Source organism: Microtus oregoni, unplaced genomic scaffold, assembly GCF_018167655.1.
Source record: "Microtus oregoni isolate MIOR12 unplaced genomic scaffold, Mior012 000004F_ref0000308, whole genome shotgun sequence".
Lineage (NCBI taxonomy): Eukaryota > Metazoa > Chordata > Mammalia > Rodentia > Cricetidae > Microtus > Microtus oregoni.
In genome coordinates, this window is record NW_024543063.1 from 19,931,633 (window position 1) to 19,948,980 (window position 17,348).

The 17,348-nt window shown below is 39.6% G+C and overlaps 1 protein-coding gene across 4 annotated transcripts in view; it reads right to left on the reverse strand.

The window, feature by feature from the left end:
• The window catches only part of Dock10 (dedicator of cytokinesis 10), a 253,826-nt gene that overhangs the window by 33,117 nt on the left and 203,361 nt on the right, over positions 1 to 17,348 (reverse strand). For 3 of the 4 annotated variants that reach the window (XM_041649870.1, XM_041649869.1, XM_041649866.1), the window contains exons 28-40: positions 16,366 to 16,512; positions 12,536 to 12,619; positions 11,341 to 11,437; positions 9,396 to 9,440; positions 7,519 to 7,694; positions 7,279 to 7,395; positions 5,600 to 5,711; positions 4,824 to 4,945; positions 4,613 to 4,727; positions 4,457 to 4,523; positions 4,188 to 4,235; positions 2,953 to 3,054; positions 800 to 924 (exon numbers count right to left, since the gene is read on the reverse strand). In XM_041649870.1, the coding sequence (XP_041505804.1) occupies positions 800 to 924; positions 2,953 to 3,054; positions 4,188 to 4,235; positions 4,457 to 4,523; positions 4,613 to 4,727; positions 4,824 to 4,945; positions 5,600 to 5,711; positions 7,279 to 7,395; positions 7,519 to 7,694; positions 9,396 to 9,440; positions 11,341 to 11,437; positions 12,536 to 12,619; positions 16,366 to 16,512 (1,357 nt within the window). The remainder of the gene's footprint in view (positions 1 to 799; positions 925 to 2,952; positions 3,055 to 4,187; positions 4,236 to 4,456; positions 4,524 to 4,612; positions 4,728 to 4,823; positions 4,946 to 5,599; positions 5,712 to 7,278; positions 7,396 to 7,518; positions 7,695 to 9,395; positions 9,441 to 11,340; positions 11,438 to 12,535; positions 12,620 to 16,365; positions 16,513 to 17,348) is intronic. The other variant, XM_041649868.1, reaches the window with a different exon arrangement.

The window sequence follows — 17,348 nt, forward strand, 5'->3', positions numbered from 1 at the left end:
TTTCATAAAATCAAAGTGTCTTTTTCACCTTCATTTATTTCAATTAAAAGCAAAACAAAACACTAGACAGAGTCTTAGATCTGAGTGTTCTTTGTATACATCAGGTGCAGGTTTTCCATTATTTTAAAAATTATTTTTCTTCAATTCAGACATCAGTACAATCATATTTCTTCTGGAATCAGCCTGTTTAAAGTTCTTGCTTTTGGGCTAACAGACTAACATGTGTGATCTCAGCGGACAGTCTATACAAACAGCCTCCTCAGAAAGGTACATTTATTTATAAAGTGTACTTAGAGAGTAAGGCAATATAGATTTTAAACAAGTAATCATGGGCCACACACTCATAATTCCCATGTTTCACTACGCCAGGGTCTATTTTTATCTTATTGCCAAGCTAGACTGTGGGCTTCTCCAGAGTCATGATGTCATTGTCACTGCTTTTGGGACATGGACATTTTTATCCTCTTCCTTTAGGGTCAGCAGTAATTACCTGACTGAGAGAGAGCCCTAACCTCACAACACCAAAAGTACCAAGACAAGCCACCCACAGCCCATTACACTGAGCTTCAAGTGAAATTCTCCTTTCTTCCCAGTGAGGGCACTGTTTTTTTATTTGTTGGTTTGTTTATTTATTTATCCTGCTACCCCTGGTGATTCTTTCTTTGAAGAAGTATTTCCAGGCTCATGGCAGACATCAGAAGAGTGACTTCAATGGTGTGATAATTCTCCCATCTTACACACAATGCATTTCCTGTCCTGCACACAGGCTAACAGAACCCATTGCCCCTGGCTTACTTACTGTTCATAGTGTTGTCCAACATCTGTAAAAGTTTGGGGTTGGAAAGTGCATTTTTGCCTCGAATTATAGGTAAGGTTTGAGATCTGTGCTGTTTATGTCCTTCGTGACCAGAAGTGGTATGCATCCTGGAACAGAGATGGGAAATGTGGCTGACGCTCCCCACCAAAGCGGTAATCGATATTCATTCAAATAGTGTGCACTGAGACAAACACAGACACATCTGTGGAGAGGCTTTTTACTGGCAATATTGACTGCAAGCAACACAACGAAGGGACCTTTAAATACATGAGAAGAAATGTATTTAAGCACTAATAATATTAAGAAAGATATATAATGTGATAATGCCACAGTGGATGTCTATTCTAGCATATTTTGATTTTCTTCTTTTTTTATTACCAAGAATGTTGTTAAATAGACTCAGTCAAAAACTCTTGTCTGACCTTGTTGTCACTAACTTCATTGTATGCTCAGACAACCATAAGGGTACACAATTTTTAGGTAGATAGTACCTCAAACTGGCCTTATCTATTTGCTTTTAAGCAAACAAAGTCATGTCTGCATTGTAAGAGAAGAGGTAGCTACAGATATGTTAACCTCACCAAAGCAAACTCACAGAACAAGACAAAACCCAAAACCTAAAAGACACTCTTGCGGTAGTGATGTAGGTGATGTAGGAAAATCACATTTGAGGTTCTAGATGCTCATCTGAGATGGCAATGACAACAGGTCTTCAGTGTGCATCTTTTCAGTGCTCTGCAGCATGCCCACCTGCAGAAACTAGCCAGTGCAATTGTGCAGTTAGGAATGCTTCCTGCTTGCCACATTTGTCCAAGGAGTAGACAGGCAGTGGGAATTTGCTGCCGTGTAAATTACCCATAAACAACACCCTTGGAATGAAGAAGGCCGCCAATGAGAGAAGCCTTTAAGGGTCACACCTCAGAAGGAATTCAAGGCTGTTTGAAAGTGGCTGAGCCAAAGGGTCAACCTGGTTTGAAACCTAGGAGAGCTGACTTTGGCTTGCTGGAATTTAGGACATCTGGATCCTGCCTGCATCTACATATCAGGCTGGGACATGGGGAGACTGATCTTTTTTCTCCCATGGGGTGGGGTGGCGGGTATAGGGGCGGGGTAGGGTTTGTGTGGGGATCCCTGGTTTCCAGGAGATGAGGCCAGCAGGGGCAGAGCCTGTCCAGCCTATCATGCACGATATTAGGCTAAATTGCTTTTCTTTTTTCCCACAAGAGGGCGCCAGACTGTGCGTTTAGCGGGAATTGAACTTGGGACCTTTGGATTTCAGGACAATCTGGCAATGAACAGTGCTCTTAACCGCAGAGCCATCTCTGCAGCTGGTTGCAAAGCTTTTCGCTATTGTCTTCTCTTCCATTACAGTTTGCAAGGCAGACTCATGATTGCATCTTTTAAATTTACTTTCTCACTGGAGGCCAATTTCTACAGGTCTCCATGGACGGGAGCAAAATTTATTTTGCTATTTATTGACTACATCCATTTTCCTATTTCTTCCTAAAGCTCTTTTATAAGATAAACACATCACACAGTCTTACGATATGCCTGGGAAGAATAAGTTAAACTCAGGAAAGTTTGGGGAAACAATTTTTATTTGTTAGGCCCCCAGAATCTTGGCGGTGGGATTTCAGGGCAGGAGATTCTGATTGGCAGGTTAATGAGGGAGCAAGTGGGCTCTGCATGTAGGAACTAGGTAAGCTAATGAGATCTGTGAGCTCATCCATGTTTCCTCGTGGCCTCTGACCCTTTAAAAAACAATATGAGCTTCAAGAACACTAAGGAAATCTTATAGTTATTCAACAGAATTGGGAGTCACGATCCCGGACTTTCTTTTTCCTACACTGCTAAGAACTAAGGGAGCATTTTATTGGAGTCTTGGTTTTCGCTAAATTGAAATGTCTGTTACTGCTTTTCCAATCAGGGCATGCTTCAACTGAGCATGAACAAGGCCTAGTCCTCTGTTTTTGTTTTAAGCCAGAGATGCAGCTGGAGAAATATCTATGAAGTTTCCTTGAAACTGCATTTGTTTTGCTATATGTGCACGTATGAGTCTATTTACCTTCGTGCATGCATGTTCACAAATAAACAACACATACATGACTTTAAATACTAAGCAAAGGTGATATTACCATTGTGACAAGAGACCAGAGGTCTGGCAGGAAGGGTTGGACCCTTTCAGAGTTCCATTGTTCTGGGCAGACTGCACGAACTTAAATGCCGCAGCGATTTTTCTGCAAGGGACACACATTTCAATCACAGCTCAGCATTTATAATTTATATATAAAAACAGAGTGACAAATGACTAGCAGTTATTTAATAATAAGGTATTTCATATTCTGTGTATTAATGAAAAACCAAGGGGCTGAGAGATGGCTCAATTTGGCAAAGTGCTTGCTTGCTATGAAAGAAAGCATGAAGATCTGCTTTCTGAACCTCAGCACTTATGTAAATGCCTAGGAGGCATGGAAGGCCATCTGCAATCACAGTTTCAAGATGGAAAGACTGGGGATCCACAGGCAAGATGGCTAGCTAGCTATAACAATCATAGGGTGAACTCTGGTTTCAGTGAGGGGACCTTGACTCAGTACTTCTGGTGGACAGATATTGAGGAGGACATCTGATGTCAGCTTCTGATTGGATTCAAACACACAGCCCGACACCACATGCATAAGCAAGTTCTGGGACTAGGAAATCAGAGGGCTTTGAGTGTTCCTTGTGACAAATGATGCCAGTATAAAGTAATTCTAGACAAACTTTTGTTTTTAGCTTACTGGAGGCATGTTCTTAAATAGGTGTGTTTCACCCTTATAAACTTATTTGTCTGTCTGTCTGTCTATATATCTATTATCTATCTGTCTGTCTATCTGTCTATCTATCTATCTATCTATCTATCTATCCACCTATCTATCTATCATCTATCAATCTATATAATCTATGTATCTATGTATCTATGTATCTATCTATCTATCTATCTATCTATATCTATCTATCATCTATCTATATCTATCAATCCATGTAATCTAGTAATGAAGCTCCTCCTCTCTCTGTGTTTGCATGCATGCACACACCTTCTGGAGGACAGAGGACAACCTCAGTTGTCACCTTCTTTCTTGTTTGAGACAGAATTTCTTGTTTACCACTGTGCATGCTAGACTATCTGACCTGAGAGCATCCTGCAGGAAGGGAATCTCACAGGAGCACTGTGATTAGAGACCCATGCTGGTCTACGGCTTTCTGTGAGTTCTGGGGATCCAAATTCAGGTCTTCATTCTTGCATGGCAAGTACTTCACTCACTGAGCCATATTCAAAGCTCCATGAATTTTTTAAAGTCTGTATTAGTCTATTGGAATTTAAAACAATTACCTTATTATATTGCGTTTTCCCAGGTATCTAAAATTTTGAAGACAAACACTAGAAAAGGGAAAAAGTCACATTCTAATTATTCACATTCTTGGATTTATACATAGCAATTCTTCTAAATATACGGAAAGAAAACTAGTACATTTTCTTTACATATTCTATATACTATTGTTGATATTTATTTACCATAGGGATTCTTTGAATGAAGAGTGGTATAGTGAGCTATTTTGTAAGTTCCAGAAAATAAGTTATTGGATCAACCGTAAACTTACTCCAAGATGCTGAAGAAGTCTGACACCTCTGGACTGGGAGCTCTCTGCCAGTAGGCAATCAGAGTCTCTAGAAAGAAACAACATGGGGTGAGACTCTTAGAAACGTGGGTTTTTCTCTTTTGCTCCTTTCAAATTGACTTGAAGTCATTCGCTTACCAACTGAAATTGTCTTCATAATATGAAGGAAACACATAAGAAGACTCCTGGTTTCTGCTTGATCTAATTTGTCAAATCGAAGAGTTGACCCAATCAAAGATAAGGGCCTTGGGATCTGGGAATCAAAAGACCGGTAGAGATGAGTAAGGCTGAGAGCATCCTGGCTTGTGATGAAGGCATCTGAGGGCTTGGTGGGGGCGGGGAGCAGCACCTTTTCGCAGTTGTCTGTCTTCTCGCTGCTCTTCTCGGTGGTGCTTGGGTTGGATTCGAGGCTCGCTAAGGATGCTCTGGAATCTGCATGGTTCACTGTAGAAATAGCTATTGATGAAAATGCTGTAAACACAAGCCACAGCACACATATGGTGATGAGACGCATGAGCACAAACAAGAACTACAATGATGGAGCAGAGTTGCTCATTGTTGAAGCAGAAACAGAATTGCAAAATAGAATCTGGGGGCGACATGGAAGCCATACAACATTTAAAACATTACAACAGTGCCCATGATGGATCTAAAAAAAGTTTAAAGCATTTTAAGTGGATATAAAGTTTGTTCTTTTGATCTCTTACAATACTTTTAATAACTAGATGAAGATAACTCTTACTTTAACAGAAGATGATTCAGGGGAAGGAGTGTTTAATTTGACAGTTAATGAGAAATAAGAATGACATTTCCATAATAGTTCTTAATACAATCTTTGAAGCTGAAGAGCTATTATATTTTAAGAGGCTATACATAACAAAAAGCTAAAGTCTGTTTGAAGAATGAAATAATTTGATAACATCTGAGCGGACAGCTCTTTAAGACAAGTAGAAGTGGAAGTCATTGGATGATGTTCTAAGAAATATGTTAAAGACTCTAGTTATATAATGTGATGTGCTTTGCTGGGTACATTATGCATATGAATTATGGATAGAAAGCACCATGATATACAATGTAAACATCGATGAGTGTTATACACGAGTGTTCTCAGCAGGCCTTGAGTACCTGCTATGGAATTTAAAACGTCTTTGGAGAATGATGTATCCACAGAAGTTGCATGCTTCATGGACGTCTGGGTTTGGAATCCTCCGTTAGTGCTTAGATCATCTCTAGACCCCTGAGTTCAAAGTGGAGAAGAGAAGAATGAGAATTAGGGTGCTTTGGAATGGCAGGCCCACATGCCTTTTCCATCCCTCTCCATTAGACAGTCAGAATGACATTTTAGACTGGAGCAAAGACGTTTCACTGAAGTTGGCAGTGAAAATGAATATTGCCAAAAGCATCGTCTTGCTCTCAATTTGCCTTCTTAAACAATGTCTTCAAGTTTTTATTCTTTTCCAACTAGGTCCTCGTCACACTTCTATGTCTTTTGTTTTGTTTTTGTTTCTGCTTTGTGATCCATGGGGTTTGGCAAGCTACTTGAATAGGCCCGGGCTAGGACTGGAGCATGAGTAACTCAACAGTGACTCCATCACTGAAGACAGTCTGTTTTTCCAGCAGCCCTCCGCTGCTGTTAGCTCCCCAGGGTGGGTGAGGTTCATGATCCCCTCCCCATCTATGACTGGATATTTACCGGCACAGTCTTATGTTGGCTCTGTGTAGGAAATCACAGCTGTTGTGAGTTCCTGAGTTTAGAAACCATGTCATATGACAGCATTTCCCAGGCTCCCCCATTCTGGTCAATTTTAAAGTGAGGTAGCAAAGAGAATTACTGAACAGCAATTGGAATAATTATTGAAGTAATTGCTGATATAGTGATGTATTAAATTACAGATGTAATTATCATCATATAATGGATATTAATATGGCTAGGAACTAGATTTGAAGTCCCTATGTAAATGTTTTCTGTTACACAATTTGATGTTAAGGATCCTATTAACTAGGCCCTTTATCCCAGTTTTCATATTTGTTTCTCAGTGGCCTGGAGAGCTTGGATAACTTTCTGAAGGCTATAAACATGTTACATGATGTTGATGAAATTTGATCAAGATTCCTCAAACAAAAACATTTCTAAGGGCATGACCCTAACTTTCAGTAGGTCCCATCTTGGACTGTTACTTGCATATAACACCTCACTTTTGTGAGGCAAGGTCTCTCAATGAATCTGGAGCATAAAAGTTTGCTAGACTGCCCAGCCAATGAGCTCTAGGGAATTTCCTGTCTACCTTCTCAGGCCTGAGATCATCAATCATGCCACAGCGTTCAGTCATTTATGGAGGTGTTGGGGATAAAAGTCAGTTCCTCATGCTTGCACTGTGTATGAACCCTTAAATAGACTGCTATGCTATTTGCCATGGGGGCTGAGTGGAGAACACTCACAGCTGGCTACATTGGGGCTTGGACTATGTAAGACCCTTAGCAACTGTGGGAGAAAGATGATGGGAAGTAGTAGGTGAGTGAAGTACATTGGATGTAAGGTCATGAAGACATCATAGAAGCTTCAAAAGCTGTGAAGACTTGGGTAGTGATGCAGAGAATAAAGGGAATAAAAATAGTCCTGGCTGGGCCAGATAGAAGCCTCAAGTAGCCATTAGGGACGAATGGTATTGATGTGAATTCTTGTCAAACGGTGTGTCTTAACCCTTAACTTGCTTACAGGCAGGAAGAAATGGTTTTCCAGGACATAAATACAAATAAGAGAAGTTCCTTTAAAGAAAGTAATTTGGAGAGATGTGCAAACATACCTGATTGGATGTATTCACAGTGAAAGGATACAGGTCCTTCAGGTAGATTCTTGGCATATTGTCCAGCAGCATGCCATACAGGGGCATGTAGAGACTTGCTATCTGTGCCTGCTTCCTCTAGAAGAGGGCAGACGAGAGAAATGATCCACATGAAAATCAATAGACTCAGGGTTTTATATTCATTTAATGCAGCGAGCCATTAAATGGCGTTTGGGGGAGAGAGAAAGAAAGGCTACTTACAGGTTCTCTGTATCGATCATCGAAAGAATGCTTAGCCATTAGATTCTTTAGGACAGCTAAAGCTAAGTGCCTGATATCTTGGTCCTCCTGCAGGGCAAAGCCGACTTCCCGGAGCAGAATTCCGATTAAGAAGTGTTTGCGGCAAAATTCATTTGTGACTGAGTATTCAGGCATATCTTTGAGAGAAAAAAATGATGTTATTGAAAACCAAATAACCACTTTACAATTACAAAAAGGCAAATTGGACCATTACTAAAAACCCTGCCCCCAAGCAAGAGGGATTCCACAACACAGTCTTGCCACAGAGATGTGCTCTGTTGTGGCCTTGGGAGTGTCTAGTCAGAAGGGAAAATATTCGCTCACATAAACACAGGCTCAAACACTAATACACCGTGGCAATAGACACGGCCTATCAAATGCCCTGCTCACACCACTGCAGGGGCTAAAATAAAAATATGCTTTGTGTCTGTAGGAATTGAGAGAGGTCCTAGGAAAAGGATGGCTACACCGAGCTCGACCTTGGAGGTTGCTAAGGAAGACCCTGGGAGAAGAGTAAGTAAATTTCAATGACACACAGTTCTGAAATACAGACAGGTATGTGGGGACAGACATGTGTGGAGGGCTAGGAAATACAGTGTCTGATGAGGAGGCATGGGGATTGAGGTTTGAGATATTGGGTGTAGATGCTAGAGAAGCCCAAGGACAAATTCAGTATCCAGCACTTAGGTCTGCCTGTAACTCCAGTTCAAGGGGATCCAAAGCTTTTCGTTTAGCCTCTGCAGACACCAGACACCCAGGTGGTGCACACATATATACATGCAGGCAGATGTTCTTAACACTTAAAATATCCATCTTAAAAATGACAAAACATAAATCATCTATACAAGTTAGTGGCAAAACAAACAAAACAACACCCCAAACCCAAATAATCATATTCAAAAGATGGTAAAGAACTCGAATAAGCAGTTTTATTAGGAGGACATCATGGTTCCCAGTAAAAGGATGAAAAAAGTGTTTAATACCACTGATAGCCAGGAAGCACAACTAAGTCCTAATGAGCTACCTGCTCATTCCTATAACGATGGCTGCTATGAGTCAAACAAATGATAATGACTAATAGGGACAGAGTGGAGAGCAGGAACCCAATACACTGTCCAGGTGCCTCCAAACTGTTTTCACGTATGTCGTTACCAACTTACATCCCCACCAAGAGCATGCAAGGGTTCTCTTTTCTTTACACATCTTGTCAGCATCTGGCATTTTAGACTTTTTATATAAAACCAATATCTTAAATATCTGAAACCCCATATTTGCTGGAATTTTATATCAAAGATAGGAAATGGGGAAGGGGAATGTTGTGCTTTTTGCAAATAGTAGAAGAAACTGTGGGATGTGAAAACGAAAATGTAGATTCTTCAGGATCTCATCTGTGGATGTGAAAAAGTTGAGCTCTTGGAAGCATGCTGGAGAAGCAGATTTGAGGGACTGGGGAGAAGGCGGAAACTCTCAGTAACAGAATGAATACGTTATGAGAGCAAGTGTGTAGCAGGGCAACTGTAGATAGGAATAATGCCTTGTCCAAGCCATATAGGTCAAGTTGTAAGGAACAAATATGTACATCTAGGAACTTTATCCACTGTACATATGAGGACAATTTCAGATGACTTGGGAAATTCAAACTTTGCGACACTTGGAGGATAAAATATAAAAGAACTAAAGGAAAGGTATTAAATTCTATGTGACAAGAGGAAAGTTCAGATAGGTGTTTGGATTTGTTGGTTATATGTTAACATATACGTGTTCAGAGAGTCTGTGCTCATTGACATGAAAATATGGCTCTGCTGTGTATGCAGGTAACATGAAATATGATTTTTTACCTGAGGCGTGTAACTCTTGAATTGATTCCGTAGGGGTCAGAGGATCTAGATTTGGGGTGAAGAGAGAATAATTTCAGACACACGCCTACATCCATTAACTAGTTTAACTTACAATAGAAATTTAAAACATATTTTAAATTATTTGCTATTATATCACCATTTTTCAAGAAAAGTTAGGTTGTATGTCCCACCCACCCCAAAAATAATCTCATGAACAAAATTGTTTTAATTCATAGCCTTGTATTTGAGAGCCAGGTTTTTGAACCAAAAATCTGCCCACTATAAAATATATAGCAGTTTATCAGGACTTTTTCTGGTTTTTTGATTGAGAATGAATAGATGGACTCAAAATGTTAAAGGTTTGATCTCCTGAATACCTTAGCCAACATATCTAGCCAAGAATAACATGGTATTAACTTAAAAAAAGAAATTCTCCTTCTCTTCCTTCATCCTCCCCTTCTTTCCCTCCCCCACCCCTTATTATTTATTTATTTTTTCTTCAGTGCTAGGGATCAAATCTTAAGCTTCATACATTTCAGGCAAGGACTCCACTACTGAGCTACACTTTAAGTACAAATCGAAGAAGATTCCAAAGGAATAACAACAAAAAAACCCCCCAAAGTGTTATTATTCAACTTAAAATTTCTACTCTTTCCCTCCACTACAGAATATGTTCAGTATACTAGAAGAAGAATGGTATGATGTTTATAGATTATATTTGAAATGGGAAAGCCATGTATTCTAGGCCTGGTGCTGTGATGTGCCTTCTGTTGTGCCAGTGAAAGTTGGCACAGGTATGAGGATTTGTCTTCTTAATTGTTGGTTTCTTGACCATTACCATGGCAGTGTAAACAGGCTCACTGTCTAACTGAAGTGTACACAGTCTAACGGTCTAACTTCAAGTCCCTGACTCAATTTCAGTATTCTCTTTGCATTTTGATGCTCAGTTAGTCTTTGATGTTTATATTCTCTTATGGTTTTCACCACACACACACACACACACACACACACACACACACACACACGTGCACATATAAAGGTTTTAAATGTGCATTTTATGTGCAGTATTTAAATGTAATAACGCATATCAAATTTAGTAAATGAACTGTGCTCCATTCTGACATTTTTACCCAATCTCTTTCTCTCTCTAGCCTAGGAGTGTCAAGAATTTATAATGCTCTTCCCTCCTCCTTCCCTCCCTCCCTCCCTCCCTCCTTCCCTCCTTCCCTTCCTTCCTTTACACAACTCAGTTATAAGAAGTTCGTTCTAATGTAATTATGTATGTTAATTAATAATCTCCATTGAAATTACACTCACAACCTTTTCCTCCCTGTATTTAGATATCAAAATCAATGGAAATCTGCCTTTTGGAGCTAGTAGGATTCTAGGTTACTGCTGGACCCTAAATTAACCTATAAGCACCACCTGCCCAAAGACCAGATAAATTCTTGAATTCTGGGAGTTGTTGTTCTTATAAAATAACAACAAAACCTTATGGGAAAGTATGGTGGCCTGTGAGTTTCGTCCATATAAGCCCTGACAACCTGTGTCTCAGGGCACTCAGCTGGGAAGTCCCCATTAGTGGTCCTGACCAAGTCCCATCTTGGTAGGCATATGATCTTTTAATTAAATAGTTTGCTTTAACTTGTCAAAATGGTAGAATTGATTTTTCTCCAGTGAATCTCAGGATTAACAGCTACAATTCTTTGATTTATAGTAATAAGATTTAAAGTTCGGTTGCCTTTCTCTTTGATGAAAAGGGGAAGAGAAATACAGAGCTGTAGTCACCAACCATATGGGGCAACTTCTTCTGCATTTTTACAAAATTATTAGGCGTTCATACCCAAGTTACATCTTTAAACTGAATGGTTAAGGAAACTGGAGAACAGAGGCAGAACAAACCATCAGGCATGGGAGGACTTAGGAAGCCATTGGGACTTGTTACCTGGAATGTTCGCCGATCGTATGGGGAGGCACAGAGGAATGAAGTGCTCATGTTGACAAACTTCTTGAAGAAAATCAAACTTATACTGGCATAAAGTCTGAAACAGAGGCAAACAGAATGGCTATTGTTTGCATATCAGGAATGTTCATAAACATAAGCGGAAAGGTGTGCGCTTCAATTTGACCCCTACAAAGAAGAAATAGCTCATTTTCTATGACCACCAAGTAGTTCTTTGGTGAAAAGGAGGCTGCTTTCTCAGAAGTGCTTCTTGTAGCTACACTCCTGATCTTGGTATAGTGCTCAAGGCCACCTCAGGAAAGGAGACCAACAGTAACCCACATTCAGTTTCTATGAGAGAAAACCCCAACTCATGCATTTAGCTTATTTTGTTTTTTTTTGTTGTTGTTGTGAATGAAACTTTTATTTACATGCTGTATCTAGAAGCAGATACATACATTTTTATACATTTGCTTTCCAAAAAATATGCAAGAAATTACTATAATTTGACTACAAACCAAAACACATATTAAATCAATAGACTTGGATAGTTCATTCTGGGGTGTTCTCAGTACAGACGGTACACACCTGATTTGAAACATAAAAAGTGTAAACTACAGCAATCTGGACTGCAGACATTAATATTATAGCTCATCAACTATGAGACTTCTTTACCCAACGTGAATACATACTGTTAGGAAATTCTAAGACCTCCTCATTCTCTCCTGTTGGAGAATTTGGATCACTTTTCAAAAGAAGTACATGCACAGCACATACATACAAAGTACATGATGTACATACAAAGTACAATGAATGTAATATGTATGTACATGCAAAGTGCATACATACAAAGTACAAAAATGTCCTTTGAAATCCAGCACAATGAAATCCAGAAGATTGTAGGAAATTCTTTGAAAATATAACCCTGGGACATCTAAAATAAACATGTTATTAATAATACATTATCTAATAAGGTTAGATCAAGAGAATATTAACAACTTAAATATCTATAACAGTCAATGAGTCTAAAATAGTCACAAGAAGCCTGTCAACAAAGCAAAGTTCCAAACCAGATAGTATAGAGCTTATTCTATGACTCGCTAGGTCAGTGTGTCAGCTAGATACACACAGAGACCCCTCAGTTAGTTTTTGTGCTGGACTCGGCAAACCGTTCCTTCCGTCCCTGGTCAGGCCTTACCTTGAACTCCCCAGAGGAGAACATGCTGATGTAACTGTTCACCATCTTAAACACAAATCCCCGGTCCATAAACGTAAAGCAGCGCTGAGAAGACAAAATTCCAAAGTCAAATTTTTTTTGCTTGAGAGATCTTAGAAAAAATGATTATATATTGAAGCAGAGTAATATTTAATTAAGTGTGCCATGTGTCTTTTAAAAAATCTATAAAAGACATCAGGACACCCATCTGCATTTAACTACTAATTAAACTTCCACAGATAGTATAAACACCTGAAATTCTAAATGCACACCTACTGGCTGTTGAAAATATTGCTTGGAATTTTGCAGAGAGATCTTTTAGACTTTCTCTTTCATATAGAAAGTTGTCACTTTGTAATTGTTTGATTACATTTTATTATGGTTTTTAGTACATTGATCCTGGAGTTGTTTGGGTGGAGACCATCTGCTGCACACCCTGGGCGGGATGGAAAGTGGTAAAGGGACTAGCAGTCTTCATTCTTGTTCCTTCAACAGGAACTGTTCTCTATTTCATCCAAGGAAGCACACATTTGAAGAAAAGAGAAGATCCTGCCATTTCAATCAAGGAACTGTTTGTATCTTGCTTAGTCTGCTGTCAGATTTTCCCAATCTAGCCAGGAAGATCTTAGGTCAAATTTATAATAGGCACATTGATGATTATGGACTATTTCCTTCAGCATTTGGCAAAGCAGCTGTTTTTGCCAGTTCCCTTTTCACTCTGGACTGTGATCCTTCAGCTTGGTGTTAGGAACTGGCTGAAGGTGAGCAGTAAAAAGATTGTGTGGGAACATTTGTTTATCCCCAAGTACAGGTTATCTAGCCAAACAGATGAGATAGGAAGACATTCCCTTGTAGAAATGGGCTTAGCTACCCCCTTTTTTGTTTAGAATATTTTAAAACACATTTATTAAGATCTCAGTCCACTTCCTCATATATCAAACATTTTCAAATGTGTTTCAAAAGCTAGTTGAAATAAAACAAGGTTCAGTCAGACGAAGAGGCAGGACATGGACATTGAAGAGGAAAAGCAACTCTTGCCTTGACACTATGGGAATATAGTGTCAAGGAGCACTTGACTAGGGGTGTGCCAGAAAGAGTTGAGACCCATTTTGTTAGAAAAAGCAAAAGAATAAAGAGAAAAAGAGAAAGCAGAAGAGCTGTACAGGTTCCTGTGATGTGGATCCATGTGAGATTCATCTGCTTTAAGGAGAGAACAATAAAAACACACCAGATTTTGGCACAACATTGTAAAAATGGTGCTGTGTCATGACGGAGGTTGAGGGAGGATACCTGGAAACACAGAACATGTTTATACCCTTGTGGTGCTTCCAGAGAATCTGTTCTCTTGCTGATTGGAAAAGAAGTAGTAAAATTACGGCATTATAAACTTGCCATCATTAGATTCCAATGATTCACGATATTTATGGCTTAGATCAGGAATGCCGCACCCCAAGCTCAGGTTTTGAGCATTCAGTCCCCAGGATGTGTTCTTATTTTGAAGGCTGCGGACCTGAGGTTTGGCCAGTGGGAGCTGCTAGGGGTGGAACTCTGAAAGTTCTACCCCCACCTTCCTTCTGTTTCCTTGTGTCATGTGAATGAGCTGTCACCCACTTCCTGACACCTAGGAAGACAGACTGTGACACTCCGAATCCAGGAGTCAACAAATCGCTCCTTTAATTGCTTCTGTTAAGTATTTTATGACAGCTAGGAGGACTATTTTACTATTGACCACTGATGAGGACTTATACAACCAAAGGTGGGAAACATGGCTATTATTAACAGATTGCAGGCAGGAGGACAGAGATTTATAATGCAATGCCAAGAAGGCAGTGCTGGGTGAGAGAGCTCAGGGCTCCTCAGTTCCTGGAACTGGACCAAATCAAGACTTTCAATTTTACATTTTCCAAATCTGGTTTTATTTCCTTTTCTTTGTCTCTGCTACTTCCACTTATCATCCCAAAAGAATATCTTCTTTTCTGTGTCAATAAATGCCATTAAGTTAGAAGTATGCACATTATGGACATTTGTGATACAAAACAATGTTTCCATTCACAAACTTTGTGTGTGTGTGTGTGTGTGTGTGTGTGTGTGTGTGTGTGTGAAGATCATCCTGGATTTATTGTTGCTGCTATTATTAGCTATAGGTGTGTATTGTCAAACTATGCTTTCTCACCATTACCATTTGCTTTTTCATCTTGGACATTTTCCATTGCCTCCACATGAGGTTATTCATAGACAGCAATAGCCTTTGTAGAAACACACTACAAATGAACAGCTGTTTTTCTGAACTAGCACCAAGCACCTAAGCCAAGAGGAGTATATATGGAGTCTTTTACCTCTCTTAGAAAATTGCTTAGTCATCTTTTTTTCTTTTGGTTTAGGGAAGAATATTACAGATGTTTCCTTAAATGTATTTTGCATTCAAGTTGGACTGTATATAAATTTGTTCATCAAATTTTCTATTCTCTCTAGGGTTTCCAGTATGCTACCAGTGTAGTGGAACATTTTATTCTCATGGGCCTTAAAGTGTAGTAGAAAATGAAGTCCCTTTTAATGCAGACCATCCTTTTCTTCTCCTTGAAAGGAAAAATTTTAAGGGAGAGAAGTAGTTGAGTATAGGTGCAGTGAAAGTAGAGATGGGAAACTGGGGACAGAAGGAAGTAGAGATGGGAAACTGGGGGCAGAAGGAAGTAGAGATGGGAAACTGGGGGCAGTGAAAGTAGAGATGGGAAACTGGGGGCAGTGAAAGTAGAGATGGGAAACTGGGGGCAGAAGAAAGTAGAGATGGGAAACTGGGGGCAGAAGAAAGTAGAGATGGGAAACTGGGGGCAGAAGAAAGTAGAGATGGGAAACTGGGAACAGAAGAAAGTAGAGATGGGAAACTGGGGGCAGAAGAAAGTAGAGATGGGAAACTGGGGGCAGAAGAAAGTAGAGATGGGAAACTGGGGCAGAAGAAAGTAGAGATGGGAAACTGGGGCAGAAGAAAGTAGAGATGGGAAACTGGGGGCAGAAGGATGTAAGGAGATAGCAGTTTGATGGGACTGGGGAGATCAGAGGCCAGGGGAAAGTTTAACCAGAATGAAGTGTGCATGAAGAAGCTTTCTTGGAAACCAGTGATTTTGCAACCCAAGTAAAAAATATAAGAGGAGGTAAGAGAGCACATGTGATATGAAAGATGGAGGGAGGAATTCTGGGAGCTAAAGGTTTAAGTGAGGATGGGGGCAGTGGGGTGAAGGGAAAGAGGGTTGTGGGTGGGTTGATTGAAGGTAAGGGGGCCTGAAAAAGCTTTATGAATTACTACTCATTTGTGAACTAATTAGATTATAATTATAATCAGAAATAATTAAAAACAGCTTCATACTCAAATCGATCATTTTTCTATGAATAACTCAACATTTTCAACAGGCTAAAGAAAGCCAGAGGCCACATAAGAAGAGTGCCATGTTCTTGAAGTGACTCTGTGGTGTTGTTATCTCATCAGTGACTGATCTAAAATGTCACGTCACAGACAGAAATTCTCAAGAGATGACATCACTACTCCTTTCCACATCTCCTCTTGCTGTTTAAAATCATTTAGGAGCACCATGACCCGACAACATTTGCACATTTTAATCTAACCTTTATTTTTCTTTAACGACCTCTGGGTCGGGATGAAAATGAAAACAGATGTCAAGAGGCGAAATGTGGAAGTGGAAGTGTTCACCTTGCTGTGCGAGACTTCATCATAAACAGAGATAAGCTAACAGCGTCCAGCATACCTTACAACCACAGTCAAGGGTCCTGGACAGAGCTGGGGTCTCACAGAACTGTACCTTAAGGAATCTGGCGACGCTATGGTTAGCCTGTTTTGTTTCCTCAGGGGCTTCCTTGTATTTCCAAATCACGTGGTCACACAGGCCCATCACCAGATTGTCTAGTTCACTTTGGTAAGGCTCCGGGAATCTTTGAGCTCTGGGAAGCTAAGGAAAGAATGTCACTTTTATCATGGGTTTTGTGACTTACCAAGCCAGGACAAGCAAACTGAAAGACTTACCTTATTTTATAGAAAGGCAAATCAAAGCAGCTCTTGGACAACTTGAAAGCAGTAATAAAACTTAAAAGTCTTTTAAGTTTCAAGGTCATAATTCTACTGTTTTTATTAAATGTTCCCTTCCAGCTTGACTGGTAAATTTATACTTTTTCCTTAAAAACTATTAATCTCAAATACTCAAGCAACATGTGCAAGGCAAAATGTGAATAATTTTATACATTCATATATTCATTCCCTTCTCTTGCCTCCCAAGAAATTGCTATTAAACTTTAAATAAAACATATTAATTTTAAAGTGAGTATTATTTCAAAATAATTTTTAGTCAGATAACTCCATTTATCTCAATTTAGAATAATTTAAAAAAAATACAGGAATCTTCCCAACAAAAAATTTTGAGTACTCAGCCTTAAAAGAGACATCTATAGCAAGGCTCTCTCCCCATCCAAGCTAACATCACAAAAGAGAGGGTGGAAAGAATTTAAACCATGGAAGATTGGGAAGAGTGATGTGAAATATTGTCTTAAAATATGACATTGCTACGGCTACTGTGGTCACACAATGGGCATAGAAACCTGTACAAGATTGGACCCTTCAGATTTCAGTCATGGAGAGAGAAAGTGCCCACAAGACCCTACTTAATGCCCTAAGGAGAGAATGACTGTTAGTGGATGCATTAGAAGGGATGTAACTTTGTCTGATATTGTAGCCTATGAAAGACTAGATGAGAAGAAAAAGGGGAAAGTAAGGGAAATAAGAGAGGGTAAT